This window comes from Podarcis erhardii (assembly GCF_964252035.2).
Source record: "Podarcis erhardii genome assembly, chromosome: 11".
NCBI lineage: Eukaryota > Metazoa > Chordata > Lepidosauria > Squamata > Lacertidae > Podarcis > Podarcis erhardii.
The window spans coordinates 55180481-55198596 of record NC_138501.1 but is presented as its reverse complement, the minus strand read 5'-3'; the positions used below and the strand labels follow the sequence as shown (position 1 = coordinate 55198596).

Here is an 18116-nt window from a genome sequence, read left to right as displayed (position 1 = left end):
ACACTTGTCCACAGCCTAGTTACCTCCAGGTAGCAACTATTTCCGTTGCAACACACTCGTCATGGGCAGTTTGACTTGTACAAAAGAGTGCACTCGATCAATTGTGGGAATGTTCAGGGATGCAGGAGAGGATATATTGTTTGGTTATAGCCTTTCCAACTTGTGTTAACAAGTTCCACAATTTAGCAGAGTAACATTCCCCTTTTTAAACTTGCAGCGGATGCATTTGCTCAGGCTCGCTAAAGCCTCTATAATAACTACTCTGGTATTTTCCCCTTATTCCCTCATAAAAGATAAGATGAGACACAGTCTTCTATCTAAGTATAAAAAGGTTTACTCACACATCATTCTGTTCACAATAGGATTCCAGAAGGCAGACTTAGCTTAGAAAAGTAACATACACTTGGAAAACTATCCCATAAGAAGACAGTCCCTTTGTCCTCTCTTGGCTGGAAGCATCTTTGAGAGCATCTTTGAGAGCATCTTTGGCTAAGCAGATGTTGCTTCTTCGATGCATGTAGTAAAAGAGAGATGGCTGCCCTGCCCTGTGCTTTTGTCGTTACCTGCACAGGTGAGGCCATGCCCACCTCTAGTCACATGCAGAGGAAGTCTGTCCCAGCCCAGAAGGAAACAGGAAGTTGACCTGCTGGCTGGACAAACATTCCTCCCCATGTGTAAGCATGTTCACTCTAGGAATGTTGTACTTGACTGCTCTTGTGTTTCACATCCCACATCAATCTGGTGGGTCACTAACTTCACATCTGGCACAGCAGTGCAGGCCCATGGAGTCCTGAGGTGTGCATTTCTGCAAAATTTGTCACTGACCTGGGGACCAGTTTTTCTGCTCTTCTGATGCGATGCTCCTGGGTGCCAGATGGAGAGAACCTAGGGAGTGTTCCAAAGGTTGTTTTTTGATTGTTGGTTCTAGAAATGAGCCGAGAACCACTCCTTTGTGATGTTCTTTAGAATGCAGCTGTAGCCAATGCAGGAGGAGCGTCATTGTCTGGGAGAACCATGCTTCCATTGTCTGTGGGGCATGTCCACATGGAGAATCCTCAACTTGGTCCTCATCTTCCTCACCAAAAGGATCCAGAGTGTCTCCTTCCTGAGGTGCATCAGACTTGGCAGCATGTGGAGGAGAATCTTCTCTTTTTCCGTGGGATGGGAAGCTTCTGTGACTCCGGCCTCCGTAGCACAAGAAGTGAGCAAGTTATTATTATGATTTGCTGAATTTGTTCTATCATGTCCGGGGCAACCCAAAGCAACTTATAGCCAAGCAAACAAGCAGACACCCCGGCCAACGGTTACATTAAAATCAAGGAGAAAAAAATGCATTAAAAACATCCCGTCCACTTCTAAACCACCACAGATACAGCAGTTAAAGGCCAAAGACCTGGTTATAGAGGAAGGCTTTCGTCTGTCTCCTAAATATATGTAATGAAGGCACCAGGTAAGGTTCCCCAGGAGAGCATTACACAAATGGGAATCTGCCCCATAAAAAGCCTGTTTTCGCGCTTTGCCAGCCTCTGGACCTCCCATGGAGGAGGCACGTAAAGAAGAGCCTCAGGTGACTATCTCACTGCCCAGGTAGGTACATATAGAGAATGGCAGTTCTTGGGGTACTGTGGTCCTGAGCCATTTAAGGCTTTATAGGTCAAAATTTGATTTGGGCCCAGAAACTAATTGTCAGCCAGTGCAGTTGGGCCAGGATTGGCATTATATGCTCAAAGCGTCTTGACTGTGAGCAACCTGGCTGCTGAATTCTGCAGCAGCTGAAGTCTCTGAGGCGTCTTCAGAGGCAGCCCCATGTATAACACATTGCAGTTGCTCCTCTCTCTAAGGCTGGCCCACCGAGGGCGAGGACCAAGGACCCTGTTTGTGAGATAGTCTGGCCATCTGAAGGTGACTCACACCACACGGCCCTTTCCACTTCAAAGGTCATTGGCCACTAGTGTGGAAGTCCCAAGGTGATGACATCGCGACGGCACTGTGGTGACATCATTTTGGTGTAAGCAGTTTGTTAACGGGTCATCTCACTGCACCAAGCATATTGTGATACATCCTTTTGCTCTGGATGAATTTACAGAAATATGGGCCTTTCCCTCTTGCCTTCATCAAGCATTCTGGTCCACGATCCAAGCATCCCTTGCCAGTGTTATCCTCTCTGATGCTCTGTGGTTTCAGCTTGATCCATGTATGTTGATCTAAACCATTCCCTCCTCATGGCTCTGATCCTGGGAGTCTCCTCCATAAGTTCCTACATTGGTTTCTGTCCACTTCTGAATCCAGCACATAGTCCTGGTCCTTGAAAGCTCCCCCCCCCCCATATTCTGAGAAATCCTTTCCCATGGCCTTTGCTTTTTCAGCTCTACCACCCTCTTCTCACCACCAGTGGTCTTCCTGCTCTCTCAAAGAGGCACCCATCTCTCCCTTTTCCCTCCTTATGCTTCAAACAGCCTGCTGGTCCCAAGACACCTGTCTGATGAGGCTCAGAACAGGGTTTTTGCCCAAAGAGAGGGATCAGCTCAGACTCCAGATGCGGGCCATTGATGAAGAACCTTCCCAGTGGATGATTTCATAATGCAAGATGGCAGGCCCCTATCTTGGGAACAGGCTCCAGGGCTCGATGGAGGGCTGGACTGGGACTAGCACAGGCAGAGTACAAAAGATCAAAATGTTCTATAGCTTGTAAACAGGAAAGAGTCTTCACAGAACAGTAGTATTGGAAGGGTCTCCCAAAGCTCCTCTAGTCCAACCCCCTGCGGTGCAGGAATCTCAGCTAAAGCAGCCATGCCAAATGACCATCCAACCTCTGCTTTAAAACCTCCAAGGAAGGAAAATCCACAGCTTCCCAAGGGAGTCATTTCCACTGTTGAACAGCTCTTACCATCAGAATGTTCTTCCTCAGGTTGAGTCAGAATCTCATTTCTTGCTCCATCCTCCCTGTGACAACCCTTCAGATACTTGAAGTTGGCTATTGTACCACCTCCCAGTCTCTTCTCCAGGCTAAACATACCCAACTCCCTCAACCACTCCTCATAAGGCTTGGTTTCCAGACCCTTGACCATCTCAGTGCCTTCCCCCAACACCTTTATTGCTGGGCTGATTCTGCATAGCGGCTCTGTCGTTTCCCCAGCTTCATCGTGGTTTTAATTTGTAAATGGCTTTCAAGTGCATGGGTTGGGGAGTCCTGAGCCTGTGACTCCAGAAAGCAGGAAGATCAGGGACACCCCCTTCCTCCTGAGTAACTTTGCTGCCTCCTCTCTTCCTGGCAGGATCCTCTGGAAAGCAGAGACCAGCCCCAGGCAAATGTTGACAAAAGAGAAGGTAAGGCATTCAGGCAAGAGCCACATTCCAGGGATCTGTACACCCAGAGGGACCAGCCAGAACTTCTAGCTCTGCTCCGCTGTCAGACGCAACAGTGTCTCTCTGAATGATGCCCGTTGTTGGGAATGGCAGGCGTGCCAAATACTGCTGCCCTCAGGTCCTTCTCCTGGGATTCCCTTGAGTGGCCACTAGGACAACAAAATGAGATGCCCCCTATCTGGGCTGATCCAGCTGCAAGGCTCTTCTTGTGTCTTGCAGGAAGTACACAAGGAAGTTGATTGTGCTGTTGGATGAGCACTTTAGATAACTTCCATTCTGTGTGCTGTTTTCCCCTTTGACTTTTATTTGGTTTTAAGCTGTTTGCATCTCATCTTGTTGCTAAGTCCCATGGCATGCCAGTCATAATCACGATCACTGCATTTGGGTGTTGCCCCACAATTGGTACCGAAAGGACTACTGTCACTGATCCATAGGCTTGTAGAGTTGGAAGGGACCTTGAGTGTCATCTAGTCCAGCCCCCTGCAATGCAGCAATATGCAGCGGTTCTCAACCTGTGGGTCCCCAGATGTTGTTGAACTACAACTCCCTACAACTCCCATCACCCCTAGCTAGCAAGGCCAGAGCTCAGGGATGATGGGAGTTGTAGTCCAACAACATCTGGGGACCTACAGGTTGAGAACCGCTGCCATACAGGGATCGAACCTGCAACCTTAGCATTATCAGCACCACGCTCTAGCCATCTGAGCCACCAAGGCCATCCTGGAGACAGAATGTGGCCATTGTGACCAGGAGCCATTTATCTCCTTATTGCCCAATAATTTGCTGAGCCCCCTTCTAAAGCTGTCTGGCCGCTGTCAAAATAGGACGCTCTGGGATTACCTTTGGGATAGCTCAGTCGGTAGAGCGTGAGGCCTTTAATCTCAGGGTTGTGGGTTCGAGCTCTATGATTCTATGATGCTGGACTGTGAGAGTCCCTGTTGCAGGTGTTCTGCCTGTGCTTTTTATGCTTAGCATGAGCCACCCGGGAGCTGCAGCAGCTGCTGACCTCTGTGTTTTGATGGGAGCATTTTCCAGACGCTGCATGGAGAATCCTCATTTGGGAGGCATGAAGCGGCATTGGTGTATCTCATGAGGTGATGTCTGTGTGAGATGTGATCCATGAGAGGCAGTCAAGCACAACATTCCATGAAATGCTAGAGAAGACACGCAAGGGAATGTTTGGTCCAGCCAGTCAAAACTTCCAGTTCCCCTGGCTGGAGCATCCTTCCTTTTGCATGTGCTAGAAGGTGGGCGTGACCTAACCTGTCCAGGTAACAAAAGGAGGAGTCACACAGCACACCTCTCTCTTTTTGACTTCCTTCTTCGTTTGACCAGCTTCTAGCTAGGACTGCTCTGTTAGCTCTCAGCTAGCAGAAGCACTGGGATTATTCCCCCATATGGGGTAGTTCCACATGTACATATTTGTAACTAAGTCTGCCTTCGGGTATCCAACTGTGAACTGATGTAACTAAACTTCTTTTATTGACTTTGAATAAGATTGTCGTGTATTTATTCTTTTAAGAAGGATTCAAGGGAACTTACCAGGAACGTACAATTCTATCTGAGACAGACTGAATTGTATAATAGTGAGAGGCTCACATGAGCCTGCAACCAGCTATCTGCTGTGCATATAAAAAGGGGGAATGTAACTGCTATATAAAGGAACTTGCTAGTGCAAGTTCGGAAGGATATTAATAAACAATATATCCTCTCCTGCCACCCTCAGCATTCCCAGTATGCCACAGCAGCGTTTCTTGGCACTGAAAACACAGCCTAGGTGTGGCAGGTCTGTAGAACTGCAGAACTGCAGACCCAGGGGTCATCTAAGCTAACCCCCTGCAATGCAGGAATTGTCCGTACACCCTTTAGAGCCGGTGCATTCAGTGCCTGCATGGGCTGGGTGTCCGGAACACCTTCACTGATCCTCCGATCACAGGAACGCAGAAACAGCAGAGCACAGCGTTCCTCTAGAACAGGTCCTGGTGCAGTGGAATCACAGTTGCTGTTGTGGGCACCTCAATAGTAGCAGAGTAATGGAAGCGAAACAGTGGAGGTTTTGTTGCATACCTAATTTTATTACTACAGTGGTACCTTGGGTTACATATGCTTCAGGTTACATACGCTTCAGGTTACAGACTCCACTAACCCAGAAATATTACCTCGGGTTAAGAACTTTGCTTCAGGATGAGAACAGAAATCGTCCTCTGGTGGTGCAGCGGCAGCAGGAGACCCCATTAGCTAAAGTGGTGCTTCAGGTTAAGAACAGTTTCAGGTTAAGAATGGACCTCTGGAACGAATTAAGTTCTTAACCCAAGGTACCACTGTACTGATTAAACAAAAGAAAAGAACATAACAGACATGCACGAGAGAGTCCGCTCTCTCTCATGCTGCCACTTAGTCTCTAGACAGATCAACGAAAAACCAGCACAGTGCTAGGGAGGGAAGTCTGGAAGAGTGGTTCCTGCTCCCTCCTTTCTCTGATACAGAAAGTAAAACAAACATGATCTGGTGATCTTTGCAATGGGAGGGATGAAAATACACCTGAGAGGAATGGCCGGTGTGCATGTATATGGCAGGAAAGGGGCTCTGGGTCTGGAGGAAAGCTGAGTGGTGCCTCCCTGTCTCCTTGCAGGCCCCAGAGTCTGGGAGAGAGAAATGGTGACTTGGCAGCTGCTGGACAGGACCAGCCCCAGCATCTCCATCCGCAGGTTGCTGTGCGACAACACAGCCTGTCCCTTGTGCGCCTGCACCGCTACGGAGGCCGAGCGGCTGGCCCAGCGAAGCCACCTGGCGGCGTTGCCCACCTCCTCTTGCATAGAGCGCTCCAGCCTGCCAGCCATTCCTGTCCTGGGGGGAAGTGCTACCTTTCCGGGGAGCAGAAGCCACCCTGCCCCTAACCCTGGGGACCTCAGTCCGGGCCTGGAAGCAGCCCCCTTGCCTTGGAAGGGGCAGCACCCTCACAGCCGCAAGGAGCAGCAGCAGGAGGAGCCGCCCTGTTTGCATCCCCGCCACCCTGCAAGCAGCCTTCATTTCCAGGGCCCCAGCTCGTCAGCCCTATGGCCAGGCCCTCCACACTCCCAGCCCCACAGCCCGGCTGCCCCTTGGTGCAAAACAGGCCCTGGCAGTTCTGATGACAACAAAGAGTTGGGAGACCAAGAAGACCACCCCAGGACCTCTTCTAGACCACCTGAGCCGTCTTCCACCAGCTCCTCTTCCAGCCTGTCCTCCTCACCCGTCCGTAGCCAAGACAGGGGCAGGTTTTGGGGGCTGCATGAAGCCCCCCTTCCTAAGCAGGAAAAATATGAAACCTCCTCTCCGAGTGAGGGCAATGCCTCTTCCGAGAGCGAGGAAGAGGATGGTCAGGGTGGGCATTTTCTTCCTCAACGAAGAAGGTACAGTCATTCTTGGCCCCTGAAGGCCTCACCTGGGTCTCACAAGCATCAGAGGCGCAAATTTGCTTCTGTGGACACTCCTTTCATGTCCAATGTGGCACGCATGACCTTGGAGTTGCACTTGGTTGTGAAGAGGCTTCAGCACGACCTGGGGCTGCCCTTGAGCCTCCTCAAGACCTCTTTGCCTCCTGCCCCAGACCCCACATTTCTGGGGTCCACAAAGAGGAAGGCGGATGCAGTGACAAGGCCTCAGGATCTCCCCTTCGTGGCTGTGGCCAGCAGTAAGAGGCTGGAACAGCACATGAAGAGAGTGACTTTCCGCAGGCATCAGGGGCAACCAAGGGGAGCCCAGAGGACCTTCTGGCACAGGAAGACTGTCTCTCATCACATGGTAGACAAGATCTCCTCTACATCCACGGAAGAGGAAGGCCTAGGAGGAGTCAAGCACTCGAGGGCAGAAGAACCACACCAGCAAGCTCCCCACCTCATCTCCACAGCTGGGGGTGGCACCCTCCAATCTGCCCTATATTCCCTAACTGACCCCCAAGCTGATGCCATGAAGAAGTTGTTCGAGAATGGGCTGGAGGCATTTTCTGAACACATGGGGGATTTCTCGGAAATGGCCTCCCCAGGTGTGAGGAAACTACCCCTCCCCAAGCTGATCCCAAGGCAAAGGAGCCACCCTCAGCCGCGCTGTGGGCCAAGCCTGGGTCTCTGGAGGAAGGCGTATTGTGTGGATGTGAACATCAGGAGCAAATACCTCCAGTCCTATACCCAGAAGGTGCCCAGTGCTTTGGAGCTGGCAACCACACCACCTCAGAGGCATCCCACCACTGAATTTGGGCATGTGGAAGAGCCCTTTCTGCCCCACTGTGCACAGCAGCAGCTGGAATCCCACCTCGCCAGGAAGAAGGCTGAGCCCCAGGAGGACCAGCCCAGCCTGGTGCAGTGGTCCTTGCAGCAGTTTGTCCCACCTCCACTACAAGAGCCCTGCTTGTTCCCCATGCTGTCCTTGCGAGTGGAAGGGGAGGTCCTCCCTGACAGCTCCCTGCCCACCTCCATCACTCTGGAGACCACGAGGCAGATGGACGGCCACACCAGGAGCAAGATCCCAGAGAGGCAGCGGGGCCTTCCCAAGCGGGTGACGGCATCTCAGCAGCACACAGTCGGACCGTGCTCCCCTCTGCCTACAGAGACACCCAGGGGTTCTGAGAAGGCCTCAGAGTCCATGCGAGGGGAAAGGGGATTGAGACAGCCACCGCTTACAGAGGCACCAAGTCCAGAGCACCCTCCAAACTCAGCACTCCAGAGATACGTGGCCAAAAGGGTTCTGGAAATTCAACTGAAGCTGTTTGACCCTGCACAGCATTTGTCTCAGGCCCCTGATGGCCATCTCAGGAGGCCTGAACTGCCTGGGTTGAGACTCGCCCAGCGACCACAATCCCAAGAGCTTCCCTTTGTGGAGCAGGCCGTCCTGGACCGCTGGGAGCTCCACGTCACCCATAAAGACTTGTCCCGCCAGTGGGGACTGCCTACACTCTGTGGAAAGCCCCTCTCTCTCCAGCTCCAGAAGGCCTCAGCTCAGGCCCCCTCTCCTCCCTCATCCAGCAAGGGCGCCATGCTTGACTTTGCCTCAGTGGACACTCCGTTCCTCAGTCAAGGAACCCGGGAGGATCTCGAGTGGCACGTGAGGGAGAAGAAGCTGCAGCACTTTTGGGAGCTGCCAGGCCTTGTCAAGAGATCCCTCCACTCCCTTTGCCCAGATGCCCCCCATTTGCGGGCACGTGGGCATGTGGAGGTGACCGTCCTCCTGGCTGACAAGGTCCCCTTCCTCAGCAATGCCACCCTGCAAGAGCTGGAGAGGAACGTGCGGAAGAGAGTCTTGCTCCAGCGATGGTGCTTGCCCAGGAGGGTCCTTGAATCTCTCAGGACGTTTTACCCGGAGGTTGGGGTTGGGGGAGGCACAGACCAGAGGTCCAGGAAAATGAGGGTGGTGGTGGCTTCCTCCCCATGGGGTCATCTTAGGCCCCCTCTGCCTGCTAGAGACACAGGGAAGGTGACGTTCCACCTAGGCAAGAAGTGTGTGGCGGCCCAGCTGGGGCTCCTGCCTGCCTTGACCAGGCCTTCTGGACAAAGCACGTCCCCCTCAGTGAGGCAGCCCCTCCCCAAGCTCATCCTGCCCAGCCAGAAGCCCCCCCAGGCCCGCAGCCACTTCCTGCCCTCCCAGAGGCCAGAAGACATAGGCCAAATTGAACTGGCCATACAGCGCAACCACTTAATGTCCCTCTGGGGACTGGGCACCCACTATGTAGAAGCTCTGGGCGGGGTGGTGTCCAGGCCGTCCTTGCAGCCTCCCGGGCCCAAAAGAGCACCCGTGTTTGTGGAATCCGAGACACTGTTTCTTTCAGTCCTGGACCGAGAGGCCTTGGAGCTGCACGTCAACAAGAAGGTGATCCAGCATGAATGGGGCCTCCCTGGCCTTGTCCAGAGGTCTCTGGCAGGCTTTTCAGGTGGGGCTCATTCACCGCAGACCCCACACATGGCAATGGTGGACCTTCAGATAAGGCAACAGGGGCTGCCATTCCTTCCAGCTGGTGTTTGTGACTGTCTGGAGAAGCATATCCAAAAAAGGAAGCTCCACCAGCAATGGGGCTTGCCCAGGAGGGTCCTTCAGTCCCTGAGATCATTGGGTCTATGGCCTGAGACAGCAGTCCTGGGAGAGGAAGCCCCGAGGCCTCGTCTTCCACCACTAGGCAGAAGCCGGAGGAAAGTGACAGCGTCTTGGGTCGGGGAAGAGTTGGAAGTTCAGGGGGCTGGAAGGAGAAGGGCTGGCTCTCTTCCACCAACGACTCAGCTCCTCAACGCATCTGGACCAAAGGTCTGGGAGAAGATGCAGCTCCCCTTTCCTAAGAAGTGTGTGGAGTTTTCCCCACATATTGTAAGAGAGCCTTGCCAAGGCGCGCCGGTGTCTTGGAGGCCACCCCTTCTCAAGCCAGCCTCCCAAGGCCACTGGACCCCACAACCACGCAGCAGGTTCCTGCCATTTATAAAGCCAGCGGAGGTGGATCAGATGGAGTTGGTCATCCTACGCAATCACTTGGCATCCCTTTGGGGGCTGGACAGAAGCTACGTAGTGACTGTGGGTGCCCTGAAGCCCAAGCTGCCCTCCAGGCCCCCGAGAGACATGGATGTGGAGTTCTTAGAGGAGCCGACGCCATTCCTTGAAGCCCAGGTCAGAGAGAACTTAGAGCTGCACATTCGAACAAAGAGGATCCAGCATCAGTGGGGTCTCCCAGGCCTCATCCAGAAATCTCTGGTGGGCTTCATGCAAAGGGCTCCCCCACCTCCCAGCCCCCAAAAGTCTGAAGTCCACATCCATGTTCTTTGGCAGGAGCCATCCTTGCTCCTTCCGCGAAATGTCTTCAGGGGCTTAGAATTCCACATTCAGAGGCTGGAGATCCAGCGACGGTGGAGGCTGCCCAGGAGGGTTCTGGAGTCTATCAGGCAACTTCGCCCTGAGTTTGGGAGCAGTACCTTTGGCCTGGCAAGGGCTGGGTACAGGAAAGACCACCTCCACTGTCCTGACTGTGGGATGGTTCCTGAACTGTCAGAAGTCAGGACTGGAATGGGCTGGAACACACTATGGCAAGGTCAAGTCACGGACGAGTTGCAGCTCCACTTGGCGAAGAAGAACCTGGAGGTGAAGCTGAAGGACTCCCCAGATTTTACCAGCCTCCCTTGGGCATGGGCGCACCTCTCCCCCAGGCCACCCCTCCCCAAGGCGATCCCGCCTGGCTTCATGCTGCACCAGCCTCGTTGCTCGTCTTTGCCCCACTTCCCCATGGGTGACGTCAAGCAAGTGGACCTGGCTGTTCAGGGCAGGCATCTGGCATCCCTGTGGGGAGGTGTGGGGACAGACGACATGGAATATCTGAGCAGGATGGTGCCCAGGCCATTCACTGAGCCCCTGGGAGCTAAGAAACGGCCCGTCATTGAGTTCAAGGAGGCACAAACACTGTTCCTTCTGGACAGGGAAAGAGAAGCCTTGGAAGTTCATGTCATGAAGAAGAAGCTCCACCATGCATGGTGCTTCCCGGGACTTGTCCAAAAATCACTGAGGGCCTTTGTAGGAGACTTTCCCCTCCTGCCCACCCCCCAAAGAACCAAGGTGGTTCAGATTCACATCGTTCAACAAGAGCCAGTTTTCCTACCTCAAGAAATCTGCAGCCGCTTAGAGTTTCACATGCGTAAGAGGAATCTCCAACACCAATGGGGGTTGCCCAGGAGGGTGGCCCAGTCCCTTAAGTTGCTGTCATCGGCTGATGTGCCAGTAGGAGAAGGTCCAAGGTCTTGTCTGGATGAGATCTGGCCCAGCTCTGGGAGTGCTCCAGTACGGTGGGCTGTGGGCACAGAGCAGGACGTCTGCAGAAGAAGAGGAGTGGCCAGCCCCACACAAAATGCAGCTCATCCACTCCCCACACTGGAGTCCAAGAGCTTGAGGGCAATGTGGTTTCACCTAGCTAAGAAACATATGGAACTCCAGTTTGGGGTTTCCCCAGCTGCTGCTGCTGCTGCTGCTGCTGGGGTCTCTGAGCTACCTGCACACCGCCTTTTAGGACAACCCCTTCCCAAGCTGATCCTTGCTGGCCAAGGGGCCCTGTGGCCTCGTGGCATCACCATGACTATTATGCCCACAGAAGATATCGCCCGGCTTGAGTTGGCTGTTCAGCGCTGTCATTTTGGGGGTCTTGTTGGTGATAGAAGCATGGCTACAGAGAGGAACAAGGAAATGAACATCTCTGATGGGAACCTGCCTTCTCCTAGTGAAGCAGACATCACGGATGACCAATGGCAGGGCAGGGAGGAAGTGAGTGGTGGGATATCACGAGCCATAGAGAATGAGGGCATAGCTGCAGAGAGCCCACAGGAGGCCACAAAGGAAGAAAAGATTGATGCCCAGAGCCCACAGCTGGAAGAATGGCTTGGCAAGAACCCAAATGCTACAGAAGCAATAAGCACTCCTCATGAAATGACACAGGCTAGTGGAGAATTCAGAGCAAACCAAACCAAACAAGTGACAGAGGAAAGAAGCAGTGGTAGCCCACAGCCCACAGAGGACTTTGCTTCTGAGAGCCCACAGCCCACAGAGGAAGCAGAGATCACAGAGGAGATCCCACAAGCCACTTCTGAAGAAATGACCATGGTTACTAGTGAGAGACCAGCAGCCACAGAAACAGAAAGCCTTCTTGGACCAGAACCGCGAGATAATGTTGCTAGTGAGATGCCAGAGGCCACAAAGGGTGTTGGTGGTGAAAGCCCACAGGATGCAGGGAATGGGAGTGTGGTTTATGAGATCCCACTGGCTGTAGAAGGAGTTGTGGCAGAGTGGACTCCAAGGTCAAAGGAAGGGGAAATGAGCACACCTGAGACACAGAGCCCACAGTCTGCAGATGCCCCTTGCAAAAGCCCTCCAGCAGCAGAAGATGAAATGAGTGTGGCTGGAGAGAGTCAGGGGGTCACAGCCATGGTCCACGCCCAGGAGGAGGAGGAGGAGGAGGAGGAGGAGGAGGAGGAAATGATGGGTCGTGTTGGTGAGACTGGACATGCTGGAGAAGAGGGAGACAACAGAGTTCCTCCTGGGAGCCAAGAGGGGGCAGAAGAAGTAGCTGCTGCAGGTGGAAGCCCAGAGGCCATGGAGGAAAAAAGCAGCACCACTGATATGAGTTTGGAGGCTGCTGAGGAAGGGAACGTCCCCAGGGAGTGTCCATCTTCCGAAGAAGAAAGACATGCAGATGGGGAAAGGCCTTTAGCAGAAAAGGCACCAGGAGCCACTGGTGAGCAGCCACAAGCTCTGGCCCCAAAGGGAGGAGAAGGAACAAGAGGAGCCCATGAGAGGCCGCAGCTCAGAGAGGGAACAAGCGTCAAGGCGGAGAGTCCCCCCCAGGCTCCAGGAGGAGCCCAGGTCTGTGGCCAGAGCACATGGCAGGGTGCTAAGCTGTGTGTGGCCACCCACCCTGGAAGACTGGCAGTGGCCTGCAGATGGCGTGTTTCTGAGCAGATCCAGGACTCGCTGAAGCTGTTCCTTCACCATTCCCAGCCCAGACTTCACAGCTACTATAAACCACTCAGGGTCTTTGGAGACCGATCTGTGGAGGAAGGGAAAGTGGGATCCCGCTCAGGCTTGCAGAAGAAGCCACAGGGCCACCGGACCGAACTGCGGCTTCAAGTGGGACACGGTGGGAGAATTACTTCTTGGGTAGCCTCTCCCTCTGTTTCCCCAAAACACCATCTCTCCGCAGTGACCTCACTGGGAGGCAGTGGTCAGGAGAGGAAATCTGGAGGGAGTTTATCAAGGAGTCCATGTTCCAAAGGAAGGGCATTCATTCTGGGCATGTCTTTGCAGGACCCAGGAACCTTTCGAGAGCCACAGGAGGAGTGTGGGATCCTGCCCCCTTCCCCTCCGTCGGCTCAGCCTAAGGACTACAAGCAGGATGCCAGGCCTAGCGGCAACCAACTTATCAACTCTTTGGAACGCAGCTCCCTGGACAGCGGTGTTGAATCAGCCCTGGAAAGTTGCATCGAAACATTGCTTTGGGATAAAGAGAAGATTTCAGAGTGGCTGGACCTCAGCCTCCGGAGAATGATGCAGAACCGCCAGCATCCAGTAGAACCAACGCCATCATCTCCATCCCCAGAAATTGCTACCCGCTCTACCTGCATGGGCCACACCACCACTTATCAGAAAAACAGGACGTTCCCCTATGGGACGGATGCACATCAAGGTTGGCAGCAGCAGGAAGAGGCCCCCGCCATGGCCAAGGGTGCAGGAAGCAGCTCCTGCCCCTCTCCAGAAAGAAACAAAACCCAGGAAGAACCCAGTTTGTCCTTTGCGGAAAGCAGGGTGGATATTAACCTCCCAGAGCAGGAGGGCCCCTGCAAGTCTTCTGAAGGAGCAGCCAGTGGCCTGCATGGGGCCCCCATCTCCCAGAGAACTCTGGGGTCCTTTGTGCACCTGTCCCATGCCATCTCCCCACAGTCCACCTACGAGGCCATGGTGCCCAGGCTGGACAAAGAATGCCAGGAGAGACTGAGGGGCCAGATCCATGGGGAAAAGGCCAGCCTTGGGCTGTCTGCAGCAAGTAGGGTGGGGCCAACCTTCCAGACCCAGGAGGACCACAGAACCCTGTTTGCACCCACAGAGCCAAGGGGCTGGGCTGATGGGCAGAGAGGGGGAGTCGGCACAGGCCTGAAACCTCCTTCTCTACCCCTTTGCGTAAGTGGGAGATCTCTGGAGCAGCAGCAGCAGCAGCAGCACCACGCTTTTCTCCCAGCTGCTGAAGGAAGCAGGAAGGCTTCATGTGAGGGCTCCGAAGCCTCAGGAGGCTCCAACCAGCATCTCTCATCTGGATGTTTTCTGGGTACTGGTGAAGAATTTCCAGCCCCTCCGTCCGACTGGTTTCACTCAGATGCAGAAGAGACAGGTGTAGAGAGGATGCCTGAAGCCAGCAGCATCTCAGCCTCTGAAGGCATTTTTCTGAAGACACCACCTGACCACCCACCAACACCGTGCCCCCTACCAGCAGAGGACCAGTCGCCCTTCAGCACAGAACGGAAGAGGGAGAGGGTCCGGCACCGGGGCAGCAAAGCCATCCACAGCAGAGAGAGCCTGGCAAGACAGGAGCCCTGCGCTGATGATGATCAGAATGTGGGGGAGAGGCCTGGGGCAGGATCCTGCCCCAAAGCGGCTGAGGCTGTCAGGAGACCTCAGAGAGAAACGGCCTCTCCTGCCGAGGATGCGGAAAAGCGCTTGTTCATCATCTCTGCCATCCTGGAGGGGAAACTGAACCTGAAGCACGGGCTGCACATCTGGTTGCAAAGCCAGGAAAGGCGGAGAGTATCCTGGAGTGGGGGCATCCAGCCAGGCGCCCCCACTGCCAGCTGCCTGGAGGAAGAAGTGGGCAAGACTGAGGGGTTCAGGATTGAGCCTCACAGGGGTGCTGATCCTGCTGTGAAAGGAGGAGTCTCAAAGAGGCAAACGGGAGCCTGTTCTGTGGTTCTGAGTGACAAGGAGGCCCGCAGAACCAGCGTTTCAGAAGCACGCCCGTCTCCGGCAGAGAACACGAGATCCCAGAACAGACCTGGCCTTTCCGCAAGCTCAGCCTCCAACCCACATTTTCTGGGGAGGCCCTCCAGAACGAGCCACAGCAGAGAGAGGTCCACGGGGCCGGACAGTGCATTGGCCTCGACCAGGAGCAGGAGCAAGGCTTCGGGTGTGAGGTCTTGTGGGGGCAGAGAGGGGAGAAGGCAGAAAACTCCCAGCCCAGGAAGGCTGTCCAGGAGGGGAGCTGGGGGCAGGAAAGGGGCATCCAGCAGCAGGAAAACGAGGCTCAGCACCAGGGGGACCGAGAGGCCATTGGGCAGTGCCTCAGGCAGCGAGGCGGGGAGAGAGCAACCTCTAGGCCTCCAAGTGGGGACACCCCCAGGGAAAGGGGGGAGGCTGCACCAGAGATCCATTATCCGAGTGAGATTTGCACAGCAAAGTTTTGTGGGTGTGCCCAGTGGGCAAATGGGAGCTGCGTTAAGGGGGCAGCCGAAGAGCAGGGCCTTTTTCCAAAGTGGCGTTTTGGAACCGCGGCATGAGGACTGCCACGCCACAGGGGCAAGTGGGCACGCAGCTCCAGAAGTGTCTTGTGCTGGTGTTCCTGGGAGGAGCCACCACCCCCGGGGCTCTGCTTTCACAAGACACGTGGGCAGGCAGAGCGGGGCAGCCTCCGAAGATCCCTTCCGCAACCTAAAGGAGAAGATTCTTTTGAGACGCAGGGCGTTCTGGAGCTCAACAGACAGCGAGGAGGAGAATCGTGTATAGGTTTTAGTTTTTTATTATTTTGTTGGTTTGTAAATAATAGTCTGTGTTTTGTTTTATTTGTAAGAAAATAAAAAAACCTCTGCTTTTGTTAAGATGCTCTTCCTTGGCTGGAATTTTCAGAGGGATCTTTCTGTTACATTAACCAGATATGCAAAGAATCATAGAGTTGTAGAGTTGGAAGGGACCCCAAGAGTCATCCAGTCGAACCCCTACAAGGTCCCGTTCTTGATCAAGTTTCCCAGTGGTAAAGGCCTCCTTCCTCTGTTGCCCTTCTGCCTCCCTCTTCCCTGAGCATTGAGCCTTCTGCCCAACATCCCTTGTTCTCCCTCAGACTGTTGTTGTTGCTGCTTTCTGTCATGTCTCTCCTCCCATTTCTTCCTCTGCCTCCTGGGTCCTCCTCTAAGCCTCTTTTGCAAGTCTTGCTGCCGACAGAACCCAGAATGTTGGTGAACATTCTGTGATGTCAGAGCATCTCAGGCAGTTAGCAGGTGACAGGCAAGTTTTCGGTACTGGCCGACTACCCAACTCTCTCTCAAACCTAGAGGACTATAAATATGAGCATGGGCTTTCTAGATATGTTCAGGTGTTTTTTTTTTGTTTTTGTTTTTAAAGATATCTGATCTGACATGTGGTGGAACCCCACCTTAATACAAAACCAGTCTAATCTGTTTGGGGAAATTCAGCAATAGTGTCTGCGATGCCAAATATCTTTCTAAATGTGAAAGTTGGGTGTGAAATTTTCTCTCCCTCCCTTCCTCACCCCACCTCTTTCTCAAATACACACATATTGTACCCAGAGCCTGAGTCCAGTTGTTTTCTCTCCCATCTACCAATAAATTGCATGTACAGTCATGCCTCTTGTTACGTTTGCTTCAGGTTAAATCTTTTCAGGTTGCGTCCTGCTGCAACCCGGAAGTACAAGAAAGATTTACTTCCGGGTTTTGCCGCTCGCACATGCACAGATGCTCAAAATGACATCACGCGCATGCTCAGAAGTGGCAAATTGTGGCCCACACACGCGCAGATGCAGGTTGTGTTCTGCTCATGTTGCAAACGGGGCTCCGGAACGGATCCCATTCGCAACCAGAGGTACCACTGTACAGAAACAGCCATTGCATCCCTCCATTTTCTGTTTTAGTGCTTTTCAAACGGGAGGTGAGTTTTGAACATAAGCAGGGGCCAGCCAGATGCCTCTTCTGGGGAACCAGGAAGCAGGATTCGAAGACAAGAGCAGAACTCTCCCTGCTTGCGTTTTCCTGCAACTGGGATTCCCCCAGCTGCGGATTAAAGAGGGGCAAATCTGTCTCACCTTTCTCCGCATTTCAATATCCTAGAATTGCAGAGCTGGAAGGGACTCATCGAGCCCAACTCTTTGCCCTACAGGAATTACAACTAAATCATCAGTTTGTGGCTTTTTTATTATTTTAAAGGCTCATGAAAAATTTATTTTTCTCATGAAAATTCATCAGCATTTTAGTGTGAATTTCTCATTATATATGTTTCTATGTGATGTTACCTAATACATACATTTTTACAAAGCAATTTCTCCCAGTAACACATTTTCCCCTGCTGTTTTCACTTGTATGGATTCATAGGCTCTCCCCTCCGCCCCCCATACATGCATTTCTGAACACATTGCTTAGATGGAGAAACCATGCACATTTTAAAGGGAGGTTCTATGTTCCGGTTTTTGTATTATTTTGGAAAGAGAGTTAGGGAGGTTTGCCTTTAAATGAGAACCAAACGGAATTTCCGTTCTGTTCCTAGTTGGGGTCCCATCAGAGGTCTGGGCTGCTGTTTCCCAGGATCCTTTGCCCCACAAAAATCCAGAAGTGGCTCATCCTTCTTGTTTGCTTTACTTATTCCCCCCCCCCTCTATTTTACTTTTAGATGCTCTGAATTTTTCTTTTTCTTTAAAGAGCAGGATAAACATTAAAACAATGAAGCATTAACTGGCATAAATGAAGCACTTAAATATCATCTTAAAGAGAGTGGCATCATAAATCACAGCATCATGACAGGATAATTAGAATGCCAAAATAGATGGAAGATTACTCACGTCTAATGCTGATGATCTAACTAAACCTGCGTATCTTTTAACTAATCAAGAGTTGAAAATCACACCAAGTTTCCAGTTTTTCCAAGGCACAAGGTGAGAAAGAAGTGAAGGCATTCATATGAATTTACACAGAATTATAAAGTTGGAAGAGATCCCAGGGGTCATCCAGTCCAATGTCATTTACCCCCTCACAAAGCTATAATTCCCAGCACCATTAATAAACTACAGTTTCCAGTATTCTTGGTGTGTGTGTGCTTTGAATGTGCTTTACATCTATGGCCCTAACCCAGGCATAGGCAACCTCAGCCCTCCAGATGTTTGGGGACTACAACTCCCATCATCCCTGACCACTGGTCCTGTTAGCTAGGGATGATGGGAGTTGTAGTCCCAAAACATCTGGAGGGGCGTGCTTGCCTATGCCTGCCCTAACCAT

At 52.7% G+C, this 18116-nt stretch overlaps 1 protein-coding gene and 1 long non-coding RNA gene across 2 annotated transcripts in view; one reads left to right on the top strand and one right to left on the bottom strand.

Moving 5' to 3' along the window:
* Positions 1-18116, bottom strand: part of LOC309352911 — a 75708-nt gene that overhangs the window by 23316 nt on the left and 34276 nt on the right. The window lies entirely within an intron of this gene.
* Positions 1036-17020, top strand: LOC309352308 (uncharacterized protein; the record flags this gene model as incomplete). Its single annotated transcript, XM_081880668.1, has 5 exons — positions 1036-1201; positions 3276-3327; positions 5999-14789; positions 14873-15279; positions 16959-17020. The coding sequence occupies exons 1-5, from the start codon at positions 1037-1039 to the stop codon at positions 17018-17020; spliced, it is 9477 nt and encodes a 3158-aa protein (XP_081736794.1). The 5' UTR covers position 1036.